General features: G+C 44.1%; 1 protein-coding gene across 1 annotated transcript; it reads left to right on the forward strand.

Annotated features, from left to right (window-relative positions):
* Positions 1-6,716: 6,716 nt before the first annotated feature.
* LOC119647639 (vanin-like protein 1) lies at positions 6,717-18,319 on the forward strand. Its single transcript, XM_038048701.1, has 6 exons — positions 6,717-6,785; positions 6,939-7,079; positions 7,146-7,289; positions 11,228-11,553; positions 17,309-18,085; positions 18,142-18,319. The coding sequence occupies exons 1-6, from the start codon at positions 6,717-6,719 to the stop codon at positions 18,275-18,277; spliced, it is 1,593 nt and encodes a 530-aa protein (XP_037904629.1). The 3' UTR covers positions 18,278-18,319.
* Positions 18,320-25,291: the final 6,972 nt, after the last annotated feature.

Below are 25,291 nucleotides of genomic sequence, written 5' to 3' on the forward strand. Positions count from 1 at the left end.
TGCCATGAAAAGTGAATTTGGATTTTTCTTTGAGGCAATAGGAGGTGATAAGGTTACCACAAAACTTGTGCTTGAATGGAGGTATCATAGGTAAGATAGTGGAAGGCCGATAATTCGTACCCCATTATTCGCACTTCAGGATAATTCGTAGAAATTTGGTGACCCCGAGAGTTAGTTTTCTTTACTTTGCACCCCCAATAATTCGTGCTAAACCGTCAGTCCCTTGACTATACGAATTATCGGGATTCTACTGTATTTAGCTTCTCTAGTATGTCTGAAGTAATAATAACCGCTATTACGAATGGGCCGTCGGCCAAATTTAGCGGAATTCCACCTCTTATAGATTCGTGAAATGAGTGCTCATCGTAATTTATTTATTTAATGCAGGTGGTGAGGCAGCGTAGTGGGGAGATGGAAGGGTCTGTAATATTACAAAAGTGATATCACCTTAAAGTCTAATATCACGTTACCATCACCAAGTGCAATACGAACATCACCAAACGTTACAACATCACCGCCTCATCTCACATTACCGCATTATAAAAGTGATGTTGTAATATGTACCTCGGTCTTGATTTAGGTTGGCTTCTGACTGGCTTTTGGACTGGCTTTTAGTTTGGCGTTGTGCTAGTTCTGGGCTAGCTGGGGACAAGAAAATGGTTTTCGATGCACGTGAATTAGGGAGTGCAGATTCTTGGCTTTAAGTAATTTCTTTATAAGGTTATTTGCTGCTGGTTGATGTGATCTACGTATTATTTCCCCCTACTGATCGTCTATTGAATACTGATGCCAATTATCGATTGCGACTGTGTTCTCTTGCCTGGCTGTGATAAGATGATATCTATTTTGTGTGTGAAGTAAAGATCTTTCTTTGCATGTGAAACTATTGTACTGACTATTATCTTATATCTTTGTGGAATTTTAAGTTTAAGTAATATCTGGTTCTATCGAGAGTAGTGGTATTAACAATATACCATCATATGTACGGTAAGGTCAATGAAAGGCGATGCTTTTGATATTACTTTTTAATATCACTTTTTTCAAACATTTGCTTACATTGCTGGTAAGTAGAAAACGGGTTACTCTTTCAATTCTTTAATGGTTTTGTAGTGATTAGACGATACTCTTGTCCTTGTGGCCATTCGCTTGGCGGGGGTCAGTAGTCACCTAATCTCTTCTCGGGTGCCGCTTTTTCTTCTTGTGATGTATATTTGATTCCTGCCTCGGTGTCAATTACGATGTCCTCTTTGGGGAAAGCGAAAAGAAGAAAACGGATACAACAGGAACCTCATCGAAAATCGGATAAAAAAAGACTGTGCCAGGCCTCAAGACAGCAACTTTCAACACTCTTCCAGGAGATGAACACAGAACCTAAGCAATGGATAACATTAACCTACTCGGGTCGGACGCAGAACATCTAAAGGCGGCTACATGAACGTGGATTCTGGCTCGACGGTAGATATCGTCGTTAGGACTCAATTACAATCAGTCAGGGACAAAAAAGAGCGTACGGAAAAAAACGGCATTTATAAGATTTCCTGCATAGACTGCGAAAAGATTTACATTGGGCAAACAAAACGGCTATACTACACCAGGGTGTTAGAACACTTAAAGGAGGCCCAATCCGCAAAAAATAAGAATAACCCACACCTAAAGTCCGCAGTTGCCAGATATATAAAAGAGCAGGGACATTATTTGTCGTTGGACAACGCCAATATTTTTGAGAGAAGTGAACGACGTTAGGACACTAGATTCCTACGAGAGCCTCCACATTTCGAAACTTCCCTCCAAAAAAAGGCTAAACAGGGACATGGGCAACAATTTTCCCAACTTGGTGGAACTTTTAGGAAGGACTAGTAGAAGAATAGAAGCTTGATTAAGAGATTATAATGACAGGAATAGTTATAAAAATCCAGTTTGTGAAGGACATTTTTTGGAAGATAAAACACTGAAAAAGGGGACAGTTGATCCCCGAAATACGTATTTTTGTATAGATTAGATACTTTTAACCAATAAAAAGGAAAAATGTCTTCGAAGGCAATCTTTCACTTTTAACCTCCTTAAAAATCTCAACCGTTTTTCTCTTCAAAACGGGGTCGTGGATGGCAGCGCGTCAAGAGTCTGCAACATACGAATCTCAAATTGGTCTCATTTTGAAGGGGAGGAATCAAGCTACAAACAATCTTACCAATGTGTTGACAAACCATTCCCTACAATTAAAGACGAATTTATGTTATGTTTTTTGGGTTCCTAGCAAAGAAATTGCCAACTTAGTCGCGTTATGGGAAAGAACTCTTCGAAGAATTTTTTGGACCCTACAGTAGCTCGGGTATTTTCGTGGCCTATATAACAATGAGCGATATCATGATCGTCTGAGCATGGATAAAATCCGACTCAATGGCAGGAGTTACCTCAGATGGAGCAATGGCGAAGGTCAAGACACCAGATAGCTATGAGGGATGATGAATTGGTGGAACTGAACTCAAAACCGGGACGTCTGGAGTTCCTAGGTCTAGCTGCGGCACCGGTTGTTACGCCGTTGATGACGATGTGTTTTCTTTACATTCCCAATCATATCTAAAGGTTGATTGATTGAGAACAAAGCAGATACCGCACCAAACCCTTTTTCATAATCATATCAGCATCTAAAAATAATCAGCATATCCACACCATAAAAATAATATGTGATTGATCTTAAAATCCCAATCTACTCTGCCGCCCAGATTTTCTCTCTGCGGCAAGCAATGGAAAAAATAGCGGAATATGGCCATCCGTTGCACCATCTTTTCATCGACTTCAAGGGCGTCTATGATAGGATAGCCAAAGTAAAACTATACCAGGATATAGGAGAATTCGGTATCCCGACGGAATTGATAAGACTGACCAGACTCTATCTGACCAATATACGAGACCAGATAAAAGCTGCAGGATCACTCTTGAGACCATTTGACATCAACAACGTAGACCCTTTTTAACCTGGCCCTGGGAAAAGTGATTCGCGATGCTGGGGTAAATGCGAGAGGTATCATCTTCTTTAAGTTCACTCAACTATTAGCCTATGCTGACGAAATCGACGTTATGGGAAGAACGACCCGAAACGTATAAACTCCAGATGGAGCAAGACGAAATATCTGGTGGCAACGACAGCACTAAAAAGTCAAAGGATCAACACTATCAAATCGGACTGGTCTAACAAGAACAATAAAGATAGGAGACTACAACTTTGATATATATGGTCGCCCTTCACCCCGTGGTCGTGTCAACCACATCTACGCGCCATCGTTGGCGGTTACTTGAAATGCCCTTCAGCTCCCCCCACCACTTTCCGAAACACTCGTACTTCTCCTTTACTGTTCTGCGTCAAGTGGGAGAGTGGATCCACTGCATGGCATAGCCGCCAATGCAACTGTAGCCCCTCCTTAATGTGTGACCTGTCCACTGCCACTTCCGTCTTCCGATCACATCGCATACGAGTGCCAAGCCTGGGCCTCGATCAAGTTCTTCGTTAGAGATAGTGTCAAGTCAGCGTATTCCGATGATATGACGATGATCCGTCAGACTGAAAACTTTTTGTTTGTCTTTGCCTTCAGTCCAACTCTACTTGTTTCTCTTTTCAAATCCAGAGTCATTTGGCCAAGGTTCATTATCTGGCGAGAGAGCAAATAGATATCATCAGCGTAGTTGAGGTATTTGAGGAAAGATGTCATAGCCCATTGAACTTCTTTACGTTCTCTGGACAAGGCAGAATGAAAAACGTCACCGATAACAAGAAGAAATAATATCGGTGACAGGATGCAGTCCTGGCGGACTCCGCTTTGGACTTTAAAATCCCCTGAGATTTCACGTGTAGCACGTGTCATTTTGCGCTATCAGTAGCAATTAGTTCCTCCAGAATGCTGCTCGTATGTAGAGCACTCCAGACACACTCCCTGTTTACGCTATCGAAAGCTAGGAAGCAGTATCTGGTATCATCATCATCAACGGCGCAACAACCGGTATCCGGTCTATGCCTGCCATAATAAGGAACTACAGACATCCCGGTTGTGCGCCGAAGTCCACCAATTCTGGCATCTGGTATGCTCTACGCAATGTGGGCATTTCGGAGAAATCAAAAGCTGAAGTGCAAAATGTTATATGCTACATCGAGGTAAAATCTCGGACGAATTAGGGATCCAAAACCGGAGTCCGGCAGGATTACGTTTTGTTGCTGATATTATTTCTTTTGGTTATCCGTGGCGTTTTTCATTCTGCCTTTTCCGGAGGAGGTGGATATGTTCGAAGGACTATGACATTTTGTGTCAAACACCTCGATTACGCTGAGGACATGTGTTTGTTCTTGTACCGGGTTATGGACCTTGGTCAAATGACTTTGGATTTGGAAAGAGAAGCAAGTTGAACACCAACAAAACAAAAGTTCTTTGTCTGACGGGTTATCGTAGTTCCCCTATCAGCGCCATATCTGCTTTCGCTACCTTGTCTAAAATCTAAAAATGCAGTTATCTCAACACGAAGATCAATCTGAGCCTGTTCCATGTTGAGGAGGGGTAGCGTATGGAAAGTGACCACCAATGTCACTCGAAAGTTCAAAGTTTTGGTCAACACCTTTCTGCAACGTATGGTCGGCACACAGGCCAATCACCCATGCGAGAAATGATCGGAAGACAGAAGTTGCAGTGGATAGGTTATATATTAAGCAGGGACGTCAATTAAATTGCTGGCTACTCCATGCAGTGAAACCCATTCTCTCGAGGTGGCCCACGACTGTGTCGTTCTAAGAGCTCTTGACGCAGAACAGTTGTGAAGGAGTGCGGGCGCCTCGGGAAGTTCAGTGGTGGTTTGAACGCGTTATATCTCATCAAGGGGTCAGTAGCAGAAAGTTAAATTTTCAGTTCTTGAGGTAAGGCTCTCGACGACCTTGTTTTAATCTGTAGGGGCAAATATGAAAAAACCCTATGTGATAGAATCCAAACTGGACTAAGGTGCAGGAAGGTGGGACTGCGGATCAACCCAGCCAAAACCACCATAGTACCATTCACTAGGCGGCGTAAGCTTGACTACCTGAGAGCCATAACATTACATGATACGGAGGTGAAATGGGAAACAGAGATCAAATATTTGGAAATGACGCTAGACCAAAAATTACTCTGGAAGACACATGTCGGAAACACTTGTTGGAAAGCCACGAGGGCTCTGATGACTTGTATATCCATAGCAGGAAAAAATGGGGTTGCAGTCCGAAGATACTACTTTGGATATATACTACAATAGTAAGGCCAATGATTACCTAAAGACCATCTAGGCAGAAAGAACCGAACTTAGCACGCAAGCTAGGGAATTACATAAGCTTCAAAGGCTGGCTTATGTGTGTATCAGTGGGGCAATGAGGATATGCCCAACCCATGCTGGGTTGGAAGGCAACGAGGCATCGGACGAACTAGCCAAGAAGGGAGCAGGAACGCCTTTACACGGGCCAGAACCCTGTTGTGGAATTGAAAACGGTTTCATGGCTATGACTCTAAGAAATGAAGGGAACTACACTGGGCGAGCCTACCAGGGATGGAGTAGTCCAGTGAGCTTATTGGGGGATACGAACCCATGCGCGCAAAGGATTGCTTAAACCTAACCAAAAAGAACTTCCGAAACATAGTGGGAATTCTCACTGGTCACTGTCGGCTGAACTATCACCTAGGGAAGCTAGGGATATCTACGGACACTGCCTGTAAGTTTTGTGAGAAGTATGACGAAATCTCTATACACGTCGTGGGACAGTGTTCGCGATTTGTGCAAAGTAGGCCGAGGCATCTGGGAGAACACTTAATACCAGATGCAAAGCTGAAAGATCTGGAAATAGGGAGCATACTAAAGTTCCTGACGGTTATAGGCCTGCTTGAGGTGCTATGATCAATAGGTACACTATAACCAGTAAAAGGGGCACAATAGTTCTTTTAGGATGCGGTGCGACTTTTCCTTAACAGAATAATAACAATAATAATAAGGTTCTCGATAGGAGTCTGGTGCTAAGTGTGTTGAGTAAGGAGCGCTGATTCTATTGCAAGCTGGGGTATGCCAAGGTGGCAAGTGAACCAGGTTGTCTCATGGTGCAAAACAGTTGAAGGGGGTATGAACTCCTTGAGAAGACCTGCTAAAAATTGAAAATATAACTCAGAATGGAGAAATGTTGACACACAACTTATGGGGTAGGTGCAGTTTTTCTCAGATAGAAAAAAAGGGACTAAGCCTTTGACCGATCTAGATAAGTCCACCCCCACTAGAATGGGACAAAAGCTAAAGGAGAAGAAGAGGAAAGGATACTCTTATTATCCAGAATTTTATTTTTTTCTTCGACTATTTAACAAACTAATTAAAGAAAAAATTAAAAATATAGAAAAATGTTTGGAAGGTAATGAAGTGAAGTGGAATATTTTAAATTTTAATTTGAACTGTATATGGCTTAGAATATACGTCGAAGTTATCTTTAAGATGAAATGCTATAAAATTTCTTCGCTTCACCGAAGTGCGATGATAAGGAATGAAAAGGTAATGCAGCATTTTCCGCCAACAATCCTAAAACCGCCGCGCCGGCCAACCGTAGCAGTTTTGTGTTCCCAATTCGTCACATATTGCTGGAAACAACCTTTTTGAGAGAGACTTTTGATTTCAGTACCTTATTAAATTCCGAAAGGTGCACTACACCTTTGTAATCTCTCTGGTGCGATATGGAAGTAATAAAAGTGCTTACCGCTGTCCTTTTTGCTTTGGTGATTCTAGGTGCTCGAAATATTCAAGTAAATATATACCTTGGTTGGGAAAAACTAAGATAATAATTCGGTCACGCTGCTCCCAGGGCAGAGGTGAGGCAGCGTCTGATGAGTTGCCTCTGCTCTGGACGAAACCGTCAGTTATTTTTTTAAGATAGAAGTGATTTTTTCTTACTATAGGCACGCCCATCCAATGAAAGTGATTTTTACACTGCTGGTGTCTTGGAGTATCATTATTTACTTTCCAACACATCGTTGCGGGATTCCGTGGATCTGAACCTTAATGAATATATCCGCTTCATAGAACTCGCTAAAAGAAAAGTAATTGAATCCTGAACTTCAAAATGGAATTTTTGAAATTCTAATAGACTTTTCCTCCATTTTTAGAATGTTGATGTTTTAGTGTTTCCGGAAGGAACACTCAACTATGACTTCCTCGACACTCGAGATGAATTGATCGACAATGCAGTAGTTACTCCAGATCCAAAGCTCAAGATTGCCCCATACAAGCATAAGGATAAATATTCATGGGTAAGTCATATTCTTTTGGCACCTGCACCATTGAATAATGCTTTAACACCCAAGGTACCAGACTCCTGTTCTGAGACCTGAGGCCTTAGATCATTTGGCATATTCCATCGGATTAGGTCTATTCAAATTAGTAACACATAATCCGTACCGTCTCTTCTATACACCTCCATCTTTTTCGTCCTAGGAATGCCTTGAGTACAATGTGCTGACAGACACCATATGCCCTCACTCTGCAACCTCTGCAACATGGCTACAATTAAAGCGTTTGGAAGTGCCTAATTCCCTGTGATAAAGAAGCGTTAGTGATAGAGATCCCATCTCCTGCAGAAGAAGAAAGTATGTTAGGCATCCTCGACCATTCCTTTGTAATAAGTATGACCATGATTTCCCTATTTTATGCAGGTAAAAACTGGGACAATGGGTCATGTAATAGTCAATCTCCCTGTGCCTCCGCCTAAAGCAAGGTGTACCTACCCCGATTAAGTCACCTACAATTGATACTATGCAGTTGGAGTACAAGGTCTCTCCTCATATGCGACCACTTCCTTATCGTCCTCAGCTTTTCTGAGGTACATAGATCTGCGCTCCGCAGCGTGAAGAACGATGGTAATTATTCCTGTTATACTAAAATTGGTGCGGTTGACGAATACTACTCGCAAAATTCCCTGCCTTTGAGTCTGGACTAGGTGTAGTCACGAGTTTATACTTCAGAACTATTGAAAAGAACGGACTAAGTTGCGTTCCGGATGCGGAGCCTCCGACATTGATCATTCGTCAGCCAAATGCAAACATTCTGGCGGCAGCCTATCGATCTCTGAGACGCTCGCGATGTGGTATTCAACCTCTGGTTTCTTTCGTGGGTCCCGTTGAGTAAAGCAGGGTCCTTTAAGTAGGTATCCAATATTCGCAAAACACCTGGTACACCTGGCGAAATAGAACACGCACCCTATCAGTGTTACAAAGAACACCACTCGTTGTGCGCCCCAGCTCGGCTGATCACTTGGTGGCTCACTTCCCCAATCACATTAATCGTGGATCACCGTGGTTTGAAACCATGATGTTTTAGCGAAAACTCTCACCGTACGAATTTTATCACCCTTGGCTTGATGAGCTTCTTGACTATCCACTGTATTAAACATATTGAGAGGGCGGCGCACTGACAGCGTATAAGGGTTTTTTCATCAGGCTTGATGCTTTTGTGAGGGAAAAGATGAAAATAAAAATAATCCCTGTCAAACATGCCTTGAACGCGCTGAGTGGCAAGTCCAGCTTTTGCCCAAATGCAAGCTTCAGCATTTGGTTGGAGATACCCTGGCGTCATGGCGCTTTTTTGTTCTCGTAGTTGGCGTTGACACAGAGAGGACCGGAAAGGTGCCTCTACGATTTCTATCTTACTTGCTTCCAATGAAACCCTTTCCGGGTAGGTTTTGAAAATTTACCGACACCAATTTCCCCCCTTCTATCTAATAGATATTCGCTTGACTTGAGGACGTTCAAAAGAGTCTTTCATCAGTTCAAAGGAATTGCAGTGCTGATTCGTAAATTTGCCATCATTCAATACCCTTCGTGGTACCATTATAAACATTACAAGTTCTGTAGTAAAAGCCAAATTTAGGATAGCACCCTCTTAACCGAGTCGTCGCAATGTCAAAATGAGACCGATATTTAAGATAATGAGTCCTTCCTGCCCGGGTAGCCTTCTCTAAGACTCACGCTGCGCGGGAGTCTAGTTGAGTCCTTCCACACTCAAGAGCTTTGGCACCAGAGTCTCCTCCACCTAAGACTCTGCCTATCGTATGTTCGATCTCGCCCTCCAATACTCGACATTCTTCCGAAAAGCAGGCATAAGCGCGTTCAGTGTAAAGGAAACGTTGAAAAAGTTATTCCCTCACACCCACGGCTGAAACCATCTTCCCCGCTGTGTTCCCATGCTTATAAATTTATAATATTTGGAACCCAGATGGTAGCATTACCAGATTTATTTGAATGACATAATGAGGAGTTTGATATCTCAATACTGTTCACCGAGGGGTAAGAAGTCCGCTGTTCTCTTCCGTACCATTTATTCCATTAGTTCTTTAGCTGACATAGCTTTCTGTGCAAGTTTTTGTGTCATACCCAGGCTCGTCAAATTTGTAACATAAGTCGCTCCTGTTGCGCTATTTAGGTACCTCGGCAATGTCTATATAGGCCTAGCACTTGGAACTCATTTCTCCATTTCCTGCAGGTGGTTTACCCGATCTTTACATTCCTACGTAATTATGGCCAGTTTTAGGGTTTTGGATTTGGCAGATTTGACTCTCGCCAGAACTACCTTTCTCTTCCTTGTCCAAAAGGCAGTCCGGTTTCCTTATTACAAGGAAGGAATATGTGAGTTAATTTTAAACAGGAAACTACTGTTTTTGTCTCCATGATACTTTGGGTTGTTTTGCACGGTATGTCCTTCTTTCATTTATCGGCCCCAGCTTGAGAAAAATATGCGACCGGCAAAAGAGGCAGTCTACTATGAAAAAAGCTGGCCTCAGAAGTTCATGGTCTTATGGAAAAATGTCTGTTGAATTTAACCGCGATACAATACAATACGAAGAGATCAGTTTTGTTGGTAGACATTAAGAAAACATCACCTGCATCTAGTAGTCTGTGGGACAGTGTCTATAACAAGAGCAAATAGTAGTCGCGTCCTCCAGGGCATCAAGCCGGCGCCGAATTGTATTGCCTTACCCTGAGCATGATTGGCTTGTGTGAGGGCTTCGTTAGTCCCCGTCAGACCGTCGATTCTAATCTCCTCTAACAGCTCGTTGGCGACGTCAAACACTTTTATCTCTGCGTTGCTAACTCTTAATCGCACTTTATAATCTACCCTTTCCAGTACTTCCAGGCACCCTCCGCAGCAGAAAATGTTGTCTGTTCGTCTAGGGTTCCTTCTACATGAGCTTATCCATCGGATGTTCGGCAACCAGATCCGAGTGACCAGTCTCCTGGGAATCTCGTCGTAGGGGATAACTTTGAGCTTTACGCTCTCCCAGGCGTCACTGATCTCAGCGACGCACGAACCGAGAAAATCCCCGAGAACTGGTCCTCGCAAGCTATAACTCACTGACCACCTGAGAGAAATAAAGCAGGGGATGGATCCAGGCGTTTGCTGTAATATTCCTCAACAATCACCTGGTATTTAGCGAGGCCCTTTTCCTTCCGGTCATCGTCAGTACGGGCCTCTTTATTCTTAATAATCTTGCTGAGAATATGCATGACTTTCTGGTACTGGCTACTGAGCACGACTTCAGTGCATCTCCGTTTCCTAGCCGGTTTCCGTGACCGACATTCTTGTCTTCGTTTTTGAGGGGTTACCCCATATCAGCATTTTCGGGTTAGGAGTACTATGGCTGGTACTCGATACACGTAGGTTGACGACAATGGATTTCAAGCTGGAAACCAATAGTCCGTCTGCCGCCTCTCTCCCGGAGGTCCCTGTGGTTGGTTTTAGCCCAGCGGCGCAACGGCTGGCACCGATTGAACTATTTCCTGGCTGAATACCAGCATCTCGTCCTCCGATGATGCGCCTGGCATTCCTACCTCTTCTTCTCCCGTTTATTATTTTTACTTTTGTTAGTTGGGTCCATGTCTTGGTCCTGTGTGTAGCCCGGGAAGAACGTCTATTCTGGCTAACCCGGCCACTAGGAGTCTTATCTGAAAGTGAAGGTGCCCAAGGTATTCAGAGTTTGCATGCTAAAGATCAAGTTCCCCATTGGCAACGCAGCCCTCGGCGTATGTCGTTCCACTTTGGCTTGATTTTAAGAGGAGTTAAAAAATGCAAAAAACAATCAAAAACGATCGTTGACATTTGTAAGGTACTAGACCTTAAACAATTTACACTTTACACTTAGGCAATTTCACTCTTTAGTTTAGATTTTTGTTTTTTTAATAATTTTCTTTCATAGATTTTAGCGAAACTCTCTCAGGCTGCCAAAGACAATCAGATTTATGTTCTGGTCAACGTGGTTGAAAAAGTACCTTGCACAGCGGACTCGGTTGCGTGTAAACCTCCATATAATGTTCACCATGACGGCTATAGTCTCTACAATACTAACGTAGTTTTCGATAGAAAGGGGCGTATAATATCCAGATATCGTAAAGTGAACCTTTATATTGAGCCTGAGATGGATGATGTTGTCGATCAACCGTTGCCCATCTTCGAAACGGATTTTGGTGTCAAATTTGGACATTTTATTTGTTTCGACATAATGTTTAAATATCCTGCGAGAGTGTAAGTATTGAATGTAAATTTATATACGCGTTCATGCGATCATAGGCACATACGCGATGCGGTCATAACGCTCATATATCTGAATGAATGTCCTCTTCTTAGAAACGGACGAAAAATAGATTCTACGATTCCAAGGACTGATTTCCAAAGCTTCATATCTACTTCTAATTGGTTTCAGCGAATGATTTTCCTAGTTTCCTGTGAACCTTTCTATTTTAGCAACCAGGATTCGCACGGAACTTCCTTACTATCACAACAACCAACAACAACCGCTAAACATCTACTTGTGCGCTTTAATTCCCCCACCACTTCATGAGATGCCTACACTCTTCCTCCACTGTTCTGCACCAAGTGGTCTTGGGGTATGGTAGTGTGCAGCAGTAGGAGGACGGAACATGTAGTTTGCGAAGGCGTCTCACCTTTAAATGGGTTTATAGCCGCCTTTTTGCAGAGTTTCATGAAGTAGTCCCAGTTGCTGGCGCTATAACTAGCTTCAAGTTTCTTCGGACTCCCTTGTAGACACTCTCAGGGGATTAAACTTCCGATATGCTGACCTGCCGTATGCCAATGGAAGGGATAGACCCCGTTCCTGTATGATGATCTCAATAGACTTCTAGGTTAATTTGGTTAACGACATATGTAGGGGCGACACCACAACGACCAAAATAACCATAAAAAGTCAACAGGGAGATTCTGTGGTTCTCTGCATATTTCCCCTACGACATTAGAGGCAAGATGGTAATAGCAGGATGTGATTGACGTGACCTACATCGCCCACCACACAGTATGTTGGAGAACTTCCCACATCAACGCAAGAGGATCGGGATTATCATAGGTTCCGGATCGAAAATGGTGGGACTAGAACAAACTTTTGGTATCCGGTCAATCACCGTCAAGTTTACTCTGAAGGGTGAAATTGCAAGGATTCACGCAGCCGTGGAGAAATTTGAACTCTTGCAGGAAGTCGAAAATCCTTTTGAAAGAACCCGGGGCCGCTAGAGCAGCATTTTTGTTGTCCGTTAAGAAGTGGGACATGAATAGCTTAGTAGGGCTTTCAAGGGGACACTACTCCTTAAACTATCATAAGGCAAAGATTGGGGTTGGGGCTGCATGCAGCCAATGTGCCGGAGACGAAGAGACGGCCCTGCACTTCGTATGCAGTTTCCTGGCCTCCTCACATCTCAGATAAAGACATCTCGGTAAGTTCTTTTCAATGAAGAATCTGTGCAACTAAACTATACTAACTAGGCACCATCAGCAGTTATGCTTTCTACTGGGGAAAGTATAACGTCTACGCATCCATGAGTTGTATGCTGTCGCGATGCACTCCCTGATATTGAAGGCTCTCTCCGAAGGTGTGCTAGGCATCGTATAAATGTTTGCGAGTTAATTGCTTTCGCAGAGCAACCTGACTTTCTCCTCATTCTTTAACGAGCGGGTCTCCAGTCGCTTGACTTGTTCTTCAACAAACCTGATAATTACTGTGGGGTTGTGTTCACTGACGTTCGAGGACATATCGCGGGCTAGTGAAGGACAAACAAAACTTAGATCCGCAACCGAACCGGACCTTCCTTTCTATCTTTCTTAAATATTAACCTGGCCGTCTTTAGCCAAAAGATGTCTAACTGTGCGAAATCCTTGAAGAGATAACGTCGCCATCGTCAGTGAACTTCCCCTTTATGTGGCCCATCCTTTGAAGTCACTGAATTTGTTCAATATGTCCTCGAATTCAGCTAACATCAGGCTTGGAAGAGGCCATAAGAATCCACTTGTGGGATGCCTTATACATTTCTGTATGACTTAATAATAATAATCGTTGGCGCAACAATCCATATTGGATCAGGGCCTTGAAGTGTGTTAGAGCACTTCATTCAAGACCGTAACGGTACACCACAGTACACTGTGGGAGGCAATGTGGCCAGCATTGCGCTCGCCCGAGATTATTACCCTGATTTGACTCAGGTACTCATTCACAGCTGAGTCGACTGGTGTCCGACATCCAATCACGATAACAAATTCCTCTGCCCCCAGCGAGATTTGAACCGCGACCTTCCGCTACGACAGCCCAGCGCTCTAACCACTTGAGCCATCCGGACAGCTGTATGACTTAGCCCCCGCATAACCATAAAGTCGCCCCACATGTGGAATCGGCTACCCATGCATTTCTGTTAAGTTTTCTGTAGAGGTTGCTTATTATAGCCATTTGCACTTCCGATTTATGGGTGGTATGCGAGAGCGACCTAATTTATCGTATCGTATCGTATATCGACCTAATTTTCCAACGGCGCTTAGCGCTTTTTCGAACTTACTGACTTGCTGCTTCTGGCAATACGCCTGTTGACCAGGCTTTCCTTTTTCAGCGCAAAATATGCATTTAGGATCCTTGCCACATTCCTGGGTAATCTGACCCTTTTCTCCATACCGTCTGCATCAGTCAGGCCGCTCAACCGCACGGCCTGCCGTCGCCATATATCCGCAAGATTTGCTCTTTTAGGTGACAGACTACTCTTCCAATACGAACCTCAGCAGCTTGCGCGCTGCCTCTACTGGTAGCCAGATAGTCGCCATGTTGTGCCTCCATATACTTTTGTGAGGCTTACAATAGATGCTTCCAGGAAGTTTTCCAGCTTGAACTTCTCTTGTAAGGCAGTGCGGATTTTTGCCTTAGAATAGACGTCGTCTAGGTTCCTGCACTTTATAGTAATCTCATGCTTTTCAGCACGCACGGTCGCACTTTCCCCAAGTAAAGTTTTGATTTGGCTGCGGAATCCTTAGGCTTTGTCCTCTTCGGACATTTTGAGCTCCAGAACGAGATCCCTTTTTGATTCCTCCGGATCCTGCATACATTTCCTTCCAAGTTTTGGACATCAGGGTCAGCTGCTTGAAATGATGATCGCCTCGGGGCGGATCCTTATTCTCTTTTTCTTCCTTTTAGGCTTTTTTCGCTCAACCTCAGTTTAACCGTAATCTACTTTTTGATTGTACATCAGTTTCTACTTACCGAGGTTTCAGGCTCTTTCCTCAAAGTAGACGATATGCCTTTCTGTTTTGGAGACCTACTGGGTGTTGGTCTTCCTTTTCCCGAACCTTCCTTACGATTGGGTGTCACCTCTGTTGGTTGCGTTACTGTCGATGAAGTAATTTTAGGACTCTTCTTCGATTTCTTTGCATCTTCTTGTATAGAACCCTGGTGACTCCCACCATACATATGCTCGACTGCTTGCTGCAAAACGTTCAACAATTTTTGTTACAAGCAAAATGGAAGTTGACTCTTCAGGAGCTTTTTTTCAAGGTAACCTATATTCTTGTTTCCGCCCATTTCGAGATGTATACGGAGTGCCTCCGGCCCAGGTATTTTTCCACCTTGGATATTGGAGGAGATCTCATAATCGTTGAGTTTCTTCTGAACAGATTCGACTCTCGATCCTGAAGAGCCCCTTCTGACGTCTTATGCTCGGATGCGTTGGTGCTACTACGGCTGCTGGAACCCACCTGCTCGATGTAAACGCCTCCTCGTCTAAGCTGCTTGTACTATTAGACCCTACGGTGGTCAAACTATTCACCACAGAAGCATAGCAGTCGAGGGATATTGATTACCAGGAGGTCGCTTCCAAAGCTGCCGGGACTGGGGTTCCCAGTCTTTGTACCGTAACTGCACATCAATATGCCCATGAACACCTCCAAATGCGTACTAGTGCATATTCATTCCCATCCGGCAAATATTCCCTTATTGGCACGAAGGGATGTCTGTGTGTCTTTCGGTCTGATGAGAGATCTGGCGACTCCGTACAGGTCTGTCTGCCTGTCGATCCGTCTGTGCGTCTTTCTGTCACACTAAATTTACTCGGAAATGGTTGAACTATTTTCACGAAATTTGTGACAACGTGTGGTCTGGAAACCCCTTTACATATAATAACGCCCATTTTCTATTGATTTTAGGGTCACGCTATACATGGGAAAGGGGGATGTATAATTTTTTTCAGAAAATATGGTCATATCAGATATAAAATGAGAGGTCTCAGTTAGTACTTTCCCAAACTTATGCTAACTTTAGCATTGGATAAAACATGGGGGAGTTAAGGCTCAAAATATAAGTGAGAAAAGTCTCGTTCTTAGATCTTATCCAACAGAAAAATCTGAAAAAATCACAATGGTCTAGGCCACAAAGTACATTCAATTCCGATATCTGGTGAAATTCCGATATCTGGACAAATAAAGTTAATGATGATATATTACCATATCTTAGAAATTTATCTGAAACCCCCCTTAAGCTCATCCTTGTCGCCATTGAGGCTCTATAGCTCATTTCGGAATTTGGCCTTGAAGATGTCTCTCCTCTCCATTAATCGTTCCCTCCTATTTCCAAATCCAAGTAGTGATGCGCTGTCTTCATCAACAGAATCTGCTCAGCGCTTTCGGGGTATTTCTACCGGTCTTCGTCCTTCTGATCTTCTTTGGAATACTTTTTTAGGTGCCCTGAGTGAACCTGGTCAACCCATTACAATTTCCGAAGTTTTGTTGATTTGGAGGCTTCAAGGTCGTCCAATATTTGTTACAACGCATGGTTTCATCTGATTCGCCATTGGTCGCTCTCCCATCTAGTTCCTATTATTCTTCTCAGCACTCTCTTTTCAAAGGTGTAGTTTTGAATTTTTCAGAAGTTTGTGTTAGGGTCCCAGTTTGATGTCGCTTTTGTGTACTTGGAGCTTTGTTTTCCTGAGTATGCATCTATCATTTCAACTTTTTTAGGTCTGAGCCGTGTGGCTATCTCAATGATAACCTTCCTCTGGTAGTTCTGGGGATCAGTTGTCAATGCTTAATTTCGAGGGCATCTGAGATCACGGTTATTGCGGCATCTTTTTCCTCTTGTAAATGTTTAAGTGCTTAGTCTCACTCGATTGTCAGAGAGGATTCGCGATGGCGTTAACTTTCGAGCCCAGAATACCATGAAACAAGATAGTAACCCTAGTCTATATTTTGGCATTCTTTTGAGCTCAGAAGTGGCGGCGGAATTTGGTTGAAAGTGGTTCCGTCTGAAGAGACCCACGTTTACATATGGATCTTCTCCCACCGACACACTCTCAACAATCATTTCGTGCGACATTGCTACCTGGATAATCCACAGCCCATTATCGTTGGCATACTCGTTCTTCTTTATGAGCTAGTCCCAATCCAACGCCTTTATTGAAATGCATTGACATCAGTCAGAGTGTGGGATAAGCTATCTGCTAGCAGCTTCTTTTCAGTACAGCAGGTGAGAGTTCAAAGAGCGCAGAAATCAGTTTTCCTTTTTCTTTGCCGCGTTGATTTCAAATCAAGGGTCCTTCTGTGGATTCGGAATAAGGTTTTTTTCCGGAAAGGATTGTCAGCCCTACTGAAACGCCTAATCTGAAGGAACAATTTGTCTTGTTTCTAGGTGCGGGAGACTTACCCTTATCCTTCTTTATTTGCAATTTTGTGTTAAGAAAAACTCCTAGTGATTACCGTATGGAGTGGAGATAGGATTTCGTCACAAAGCTAATGCTATTGGTTCAGCAGGCGTCCCCCATCTTTTTAACCATTTGTGTCGAGTATCATTTTGAAGTGAAGGACTTCTCAATCCTCCTCCACTTGATGGCGGATCTTTGGTGGTATGCGTTCATGGTACCCATTTTTTCCAACTATTAACCAAGTTTGAACCAATTTGCCGTGCTGTTGCTTTTTCGAAAATAGATACCAGAAGTGTATAACATTACATTTCCCTTCTCCCCAACAGATTAGTTCAACAAGAAAATATCACCAATATCCTTTATCCAACATATTGGTACGCGGGCCTCCCTTTCTTCATAGCTGAAACCATACATCAGGGTTGGGCGTACAGTAACAATGTAAATTTCATGGTCTCTGGTGCGAATGCGCCTCAAACGGGAACAACTGGTTCAGGAATCTACTTGGGTCGCAAACGGATTCAAGCCACTTTAACAAAACCATATCCAATTCGAGAACTGTTTGTTGCAAAAGTACCCAAGAATATCAGAACAGATGTCGAACTCGAACAACCTCAGATTAGAAAGGAAAGTTCACCGGCAGATCTTCTCAGATTGTATGTAAACGAAAGCTGGGAACATCAAAATTCTGTTATCTATCCTATCGTAGAGCCGCAGGAAACTATATGCGTCGATAATAATAAATTATGCTGCACCGTTGAGGTTAAGAGAAAGTACCTTCCAGTTCCTGAGGGAGCTTCATCATATAACTACATGCTAACCGTGAATTACACCAAGAAACTTTACATAGAAAAACGAAATGTAGGCGAAATAACTTGCGCCATTATAGCATGCACCGGAGAAACCACAGATACTTGCGGAGGAAGATTTCATCTGGACAACGAAGTCCAAAGGATCGAATTCGAACATATCAAAATTACAACCAAAATTCATTCGGATCAATATGAAGAAGTGATGGTGATACCAAATATTGTGCCTACAAGACTTTCACCATTTGATGTCTCGAATTTCACTCTTAGTGAGATTGATGTGTCAGGAGATCCACGGTGCGTAAAAATATCAGGCAAACATACTCGCGGATAATTCAGTTTATTTTTTTCAGACACCGCCACAAAAGTTTCACGCTTGAGTCGACCGCAACAGTGCCCGAGTTTTTAGTTTATGGAATTTTAGGACGCGACTTTGGCATGGATAACGACAGAATGGAGGATATTGCCCGCCATCACACGAAATCCTAGCATAATAAAAACTCAGTTTGAAGTCATTGCAAGTGCTATAAGTCGGCAACAGTTGTATTAAAATCGAGTTCTATTAATCGATTTTGTTTCTTTGGAGAGTTGTGGACGCTATAGAGATGAGTAAGTGATATCATAAAAATGATATCACTTTAAAGTGTAATATCACATCATTATCGCCGAGTGTGATCCAAGCATCACTTAACATCACGCCATCACTACCCAGTAGAGAAGTAATAGTGATGTTACTCTTGTGATAAGTAGTGTTTTGTTATATCTATGCTGATATGCTATCACATCACATAGTATCGTCCAATGTATTACAGCGACTAACCCTTGCGAATTTGTTAGTGATATGATTCCCTGTTCTCTTGGTTGGTTTTGGCTCGGGAAAACGGCACACAATACCAGGCAAATCAATAAGGACTGAATATATTTCTAAGTGATAAGTGGTGTCAGTACCGATGTGATATCACATTATAGAATATCACAAAAAATCACCGAGTAATATCGCAATGCTTTCCACACATCACGGCTTAGTGCCGAAGTCCATTTCGCAAAACTCTCGGAAAAAGAGAGATGGGAGGAGGGTACGATCGCAGGTTACTTGCATTTCCAAACGAGCTGAAGAGTTAGGCGCTGATATTGTTAGAAGAGTGAAAGCATACACAAAACTTAGCAAATAATATTAGCCACATCAGACGGCCCAAGAGATCAGACTTTATATTGAAGTTCAAAAGATTCAGGGATACAACCGTGGACAAATCCTTCAGTCAAATCGAAAAGTCCTTAGGAGAGGGGACACACATTTTAAGTACATCATGAGTGGCAGCACTCAAATTGTTAGCAGTAGCGAGAGTAAGAATAGGCTGGATAATGTGCCCTTTTAGAGAGTGGGTGGCAATGAAACAGTACTTTAGATGCCTTGGATTCGGTCTGGCCGAGGTAATGTAAGAGATGTGAAGTGAAAGCACATCTCAGTAAGGACTGTGAAGCGGATCCAAATTAGCCGCAGTGCAAAGGGAAGCAATGTGTAGACCTTTCGCACACTGCAGACAGCAGCAGATGCCCGGAATACAGGAGAACCTTCAACGCACATTGCAGATCACGATGATACAAGTTAAACGTAAAGTTAACCTTATCCATTGCCAGACGGTGTAGGATATACTCTCGTAAAAACCACTAACAAGAAACGTATCGATGTAAAAATATTGAGTTGCCCATATGGAAATCATGGTGTCATTTGCCGAAGAGTCAAAGATCAATGGTACAAAGCAGCACTATGGACTTGCAGAGAACAAATCTTGCAGGAAATAATGGAGACCCCGGAGGAAGGCTCTGACGAAGCGAAGGTGAAAGCAATTCACTATACAGATGCTATACTTCACCAAGCGCTACACCAACAGATCCTTTAGCCAGTAGAATCGCTGAGGACTATACTCACAGCGACCACCAGGCAATCTGCATAGAGATCAAGTTCGGATCGAGCTCGAAAAAGAGTTCTCGCAGAATGCCGGGTGGTATGCTTGGCTGGATAGTGAAAGCTTTCGAGGGGGACACGTTTTCCGCGGTGCTCAAATCCGACATATCGTTGAATGGTACGGCTGGAGAGAAAGCCACCCAGATCACTCGATGGGTGACGGAAGCATGCGATGCTACTATGCCCAGAAGGCAATTGCTCCCCAGTAGGCAACTCAACTACTGGTGGAACAACGAAATCGCAAGTTTGCGAGCCGCATGTTTTCGGGCAAGGAGGCTTTGCCAGAGGCTCAGGGGAAAACCCGGTGGCGACGGTCGAGAGGAGGCACACAAGCAATTGCGTGGCCGCCTAAAGGAAGCCATTCGGAGGAGCAAAAAAAAACTGCTTCAAACAGCTGTGCGACCATGCCGACATAAACCCTTGGGGCGAGGCTTACAGAGTGGTGATGAAAAGGCTGCGGAAATCACCCCAAGTGACCTGTCCGCGCCTCCTGAAACACATTGTTACCACTCTGTCCCCTCGCCACGAAAGTAGGGGAAGGCAAATTTTTGTCCAGCTAAATGACGGCATAATACCGCCCGTAACTGTGGAGGAGCTGCGGGAAATATGTGGTAGGTTCGGTGACAAGAAGGTCCCAGGTTTGGATGGCATCCCCGACCGAGCTTTGAAACTGGCAGTGAAGACTAGGCCCAAACTTTTCGCCAACACCTTCGAGGCGTGCCTAAAAGAAGGAATATTCCCTGCCCAGTGGAAAAAGCAAAAGTTGGTGTTACTTCCGAAGCCTGGCAAACCACCTGGAAACCCAGCGTCTTATCGTCCTATCTGCCTGTTGGATACAATGGGGAAGATGATGGAGAGAGTCATCTACAATAGACTCCTGCCCATCGTCGAAGCCAGCAATGGTTTGTCGGAACGTCAGTTTGGTTTCCGACGCGCCCACTCTACGGTGGACGCAATTGGCATGGTGGTAAATCTGGCAAAAGGTGCACTGATTTCTGGCGGCTGCTGTGCCGTGGTGGCGTTGGATGTCAAAAACGCATTCAACTCGGCCAACTGGAATAGAATTAAACGGGCGTTGGCTGACATAGGTGTCCCCGGATACTTAGCGAATTCGGTGGAAAACTACCTCTCAGAGAGGACTCTCTGGTACGGGACGGATGAGGGCCCCAAAGAGTACATTGTCACAGCCGGGGTACCACAGGGATCGGTACTTGGTCCCCTGTTGTGGAATATCACGTATAATGGGGTGCTTGCTCTTCCCTTCCCAGAGGGGACTACGATTGTCGGCTTTGCTGATGACCTAGCTGTCGTTGTTGCAGCAAAACACCCAGAAGATGTGGAGGTTTACGCAACAGAAACCGTGAGAGCGGTAAAGTCCTGGCTAGAAAAGGCCGGGCTGACCTTGGCGGACGCGAAAACGGAAGCGGTCTTAATAACGAAACGCAGGAAAAATGACACTGTAAAAGTGGAGGTCGGTGGACATACGGTCGTATCAAAGCCGGCTATCAAATACCTGGGGGTAATAATTGACACCAAATTGAGTTTTAGGCAACACCAAGAGTATGCATGCCACCACGGCACTTGCAAAAATGTTGCCAAATATTGGTGGGCCGAAACATTGCCGGAGGTTGGTGCTAGCCGGAGTGGTGCGTTCTATCCTGCTCTACTCGTCGCCTGTGTGGGCAGAGGCGCTTCCAAACCTTCAGAGACGGAAGCAGGTGAACTCGGTTTACCGGCGCATGGCTTTGAGGGTTTGCAGTGCTTTTAGAATCACATTGGATGAGGCAGTATTGGTGGTGGCAGGCGTGATCCCGGTTGACATTCTGGCCAAAGAAATGAGTGTCCTGTACAATGCAAGACATATGGAGGGGCATGCACAGCGTAGAAATGCGGCAAGGTCAGAGTCGCTTGATCTCTGGCAACGCAGATGGGACGAGTCTACAAAAGGTCGGTGGACGCACAGGCTCATTCCCAACATTGGGGTGTGGCTTGAGCGAAAACATGGGGAGACCAACTACCACATTACCCAGTTCCTCACGAGGCACGGTGGTTGCTACAGGCAGTATCTTCACCGCTTTGGGTTGGATGATTCTCCGAACTGTCCTAGATGCGATGGAATACCGGAGGATCCAGAGCATGTGACGTTTCACTGCCCACGATTTGCGATGGAGAGAAGAAGCTTAAACCAGGTACTGGGCAGGAGCGGGATCCCGGAGAGCTTGGTTACTGAGATGCTGGAGTCCGAGGAGAAGTGGCTTGCGGTTGGCTCCGCAATCATCCAAATGCAGGAGGAGTTGCTGAAGGAACAAAGAAGGAGGAAAGCTGCAAATAGGAGAAGGATGAGTGCCTAAGAGCAAACCTACCCCGCGAAGTAATACCTCAATGGTGGTCCCGCGGGGCTGGGGCTGGAGAGACCGGGGTGGTTTTTAGTGGGTGTGAATCCCACACGCGCCCGCTGTAGTTCCGCGTTCGGGCGGCGGAACTGCGGCGGACGTGTCTTTCTAAGATTTTCCACCTCCGTGTACGCACAAAAAAAAAAACACCAACAGATCCATAATCATATCATCCGATCCGCTTGCTGGATACACTGGGAAAGATGAGAGACATGAATAACAGACACGCCCACTCTACGGTGGATGCAATAAACATGGCGGTAACCTTGGCAAAAGACGCACTAAATTCGGTCTGTGACACCTATCGAACGGGAGGCCAATCACATTTATGAAATACAAGAATCCTTAAGCTGCGACAACGGTAATACGAAAAATAGCGGAAAATTGGCGATAAGGGGGCCCAGCAGACATCGTGCAAAATTGAAAAAATTCTCAGGCCCCCGCGCCGCGAAAACTGGCAAAAAAGCAAAATCCTAAGATTGCGGCGGGCGATGCTTCATTCCAAGGGGGATGCGACCCAGATTGACGAAATGCAAGAATTTTCACGATACTACGACGGGAACACGAGATATCGCGGAAAATCGTCGGCAGGAAGGCGTTGCAGAAATCGAGGAAAATTGAAAATTTCCACGACCCCCGGGTCGCAAAAGTTGGGAAAAATGCGAAATCGTCGGATTTTCGTTCGAAAGGAAGACGACCCAGATTCACGAAATGCAAGAATTTTCTCGCTACGACGACGGAAACATGAAGTATCGCGGAAAATCGTCGGAAGGAAGGCGGTGCAGAAATGGAGGAAAATTGAAAATTTGCACGACCCCCGGGTCGTAAAAATTGGCAAAAATGAGAAATCGTCAGATTTTGGCGGGCGATGCATCGTTTGAACGGGGAGACGACCCAGATTCACGAAATGCAAGAATTTTCACGCTACGACGACGGGAACACGAGATTTTGCGGAAAAGCGTCGGCAGGAAGGCGGTACAGAAATCGAGGAAAATTGACGCCTCGGTCGTGAAAATTGACGAAAATGCAAAATCGTCGGATTGCGGCGGGCGATGCCTCGTTCGAACAGGGAGGCGACTCAGATTTACGAAATGCAAAAATCGACAGGCATCGTGGAAAATCCTCGGGTGGAAGGCCCCCGAAATCGAGGTAAATTGAATTGTTCTACGATGAGATATCGAGAAAAATTCACGGTGGTGTTGCCCAGCCAATCTCGGGGAAAATTGAAAATTCCCGGGGTGCTGGTCGGTGCAGGAGTTTTTTCGGACATGGGTCGAGTACCTCAGTTGTGTGGTCTTTCGGTATTGTGCAGTGATTGCTGCCGGTATTGGAAACATGTTGATGGCTGTTCTCATAATCCGGAACGCAATCGTAACGTGGTTCGTCTGGCCAACAACTAAGTGAGAATGAATGATTTGTACTCAGTGTCAACATCTTCCAGGCTGGCTTGAGCAGTGCAGGGATGCGCTGAGCAGACTAGGTGGCACACTCAGTCATCTTCTTCTGGATTTCCTGGTCATAGCAACATTGAGATGAGTATAAGGGCCGACGTGATAGCAAAGAGGCCTCTGCTCTTAAGAGCCCCTCGAAAGATGAAGAATCTGTCCTGTTGGCGATTGTTGGGTGGGATCTACCCGGAGTACTTAATGCCCGCTTACTTCAAATAGCGAAAGTTCACTACCTGCTCGAAAATGATAAGATTTAATCGCTAGACCCTTTGGGTCACATTCATGTAAATGCATACAGGATTACTGCCTATATGCCGTCTGATTTTGCAAACCCTGCAATTCATATTGAAAAGAGAGAAATCTGCAGGCACTTCCTTAGCGATTGCGTAGCGAGAGCCAGGCTCCGCACCCTAAGTAAATAGTTCTTTAGGGACATAAAGGATGGCTCTAATTGCAGAGCTGGGAGAAATGCTATCCTTCGTAAATGCTACAGGCGGCATTGAAGATAACTTGTGACATCAAAATTGTGGACCACAGCGTTAATTGGGCTTCTCGGAGTGGCCACTGATACCTACCGAACCTACCTGTTCTTGAATTTAAAAAATAATCTTTTGTATTCAAAATCAGATAAGTGGAAAGTGAGAAAGTAATAAAGTAATACAATAAATAATTCATGTGCTATAAAATAATAAAGTTGCACAAACTCCTAATAAGGATAAGGGATAAACAAAGATGAAATTAAAATTCTAAAAATAGTAATAAAATAATGATACTAAAAATAAAACAATTAGAACGAGAGGAAAATGAGGAAATTAACGTGACAATTAGTAAGGAATAAAGTAAAAAATCTAAAGATATGGCAGCGATAGGTTGATAACGTGATGAAAAACAAGGAATAAAATCCAGTCTCTCTAGCGATAACTCATTCAAAGGTAAAACAAATGGTGGCAACACACATTGAAGGCAAAATCTGTAAATCAAATAACTGCAAATATTTCACTTTGGGAGTAATAACCTAATGAAAACTTCGTCGAATTACCGATTAACGTCATATTCAAAAGAATCCGTCTGCGGTGTCTACACTGCTCATAGAATATAGTGACTATGAGCTGGTTGCAGCCATTCTCATCTAATTAGCTTTCGTCACCTATTCTCGACCAATCCCAGAAAGACGGAATAATCATGTAAAAATATTAGCCACCTTTTCACTTAAAACCTCACAATATCGTAACCACGGGTTGACTCCACTGAATGTCAAAACCGTTCATCCAGTTGTCCAAGATGGCAGCAATAGCATAGCAAAAATAAATCTTATTACTTCGAGATTCTGCAATGGAGTAACACAAACAGGGGGAGATGTAAGAAAATTCACCCATTTCATTCACATAACCAGAATGGCTTAAGGTGAAATCCTATTTGGGCTCTCTTGATGACAGATTTCTCAATAAGAGAGCTTTTTAATCACCAACTGAAACTGGTACGATTATTGTCAGTAACAGTGACCCAGAACTGAGGTGGATAACAAAAGTGCTTCACGTATCAGGCGAATCTGGACAAAAAGACGCTCCACAACTGGTGTCCTTTGTGATCGATGCGTCAAGGAACATATCAAATCCAAAATCGACCGCAGGTGATTCGCTGTCTCCCATCTACACCCCCCCCACCTCCCACCTTTGAACAACTGCGATTATCTTGT

This window comes from Hermetia illucens, chromosome 2 (genome assembly GCF_905115235.1).
Source record: "Hermetia illucens chromosome 2, iHerIll2.2.curated.20191125, whole genome shotgun sequence".
NCBI lineage: Eukaryota > Metazoa > Arthropoda > Insecta > Diptera > Stratiomyidae > Hermetia > Hermetia illucens.

Excerpts from the sequence above, each read along its gene's own strand:
- LOC119647639 (XM_038048701.1), top strand. The coding sequence starts at position 6,717 with ATGGAAGTAATAAAAGTGCTTACCGCTGTCCTTTTTGCTTTGGTGATT. Across the intron at positions 6,786-6,938 it reads TAGGTGCTCGAAATATTCAA|GCACGCCCATCCAATGAAAG; the intron begins GTAAATATATAC and ends TTCTTACTATAG. Across the intron at positions 7,290-11,227 it reads ATAAGGATAAATATTCATGG|ATTTTAGCGAAACTCTCTCA; the intron begins GTAAGTCATATT and ends TTTCTTTCATAG.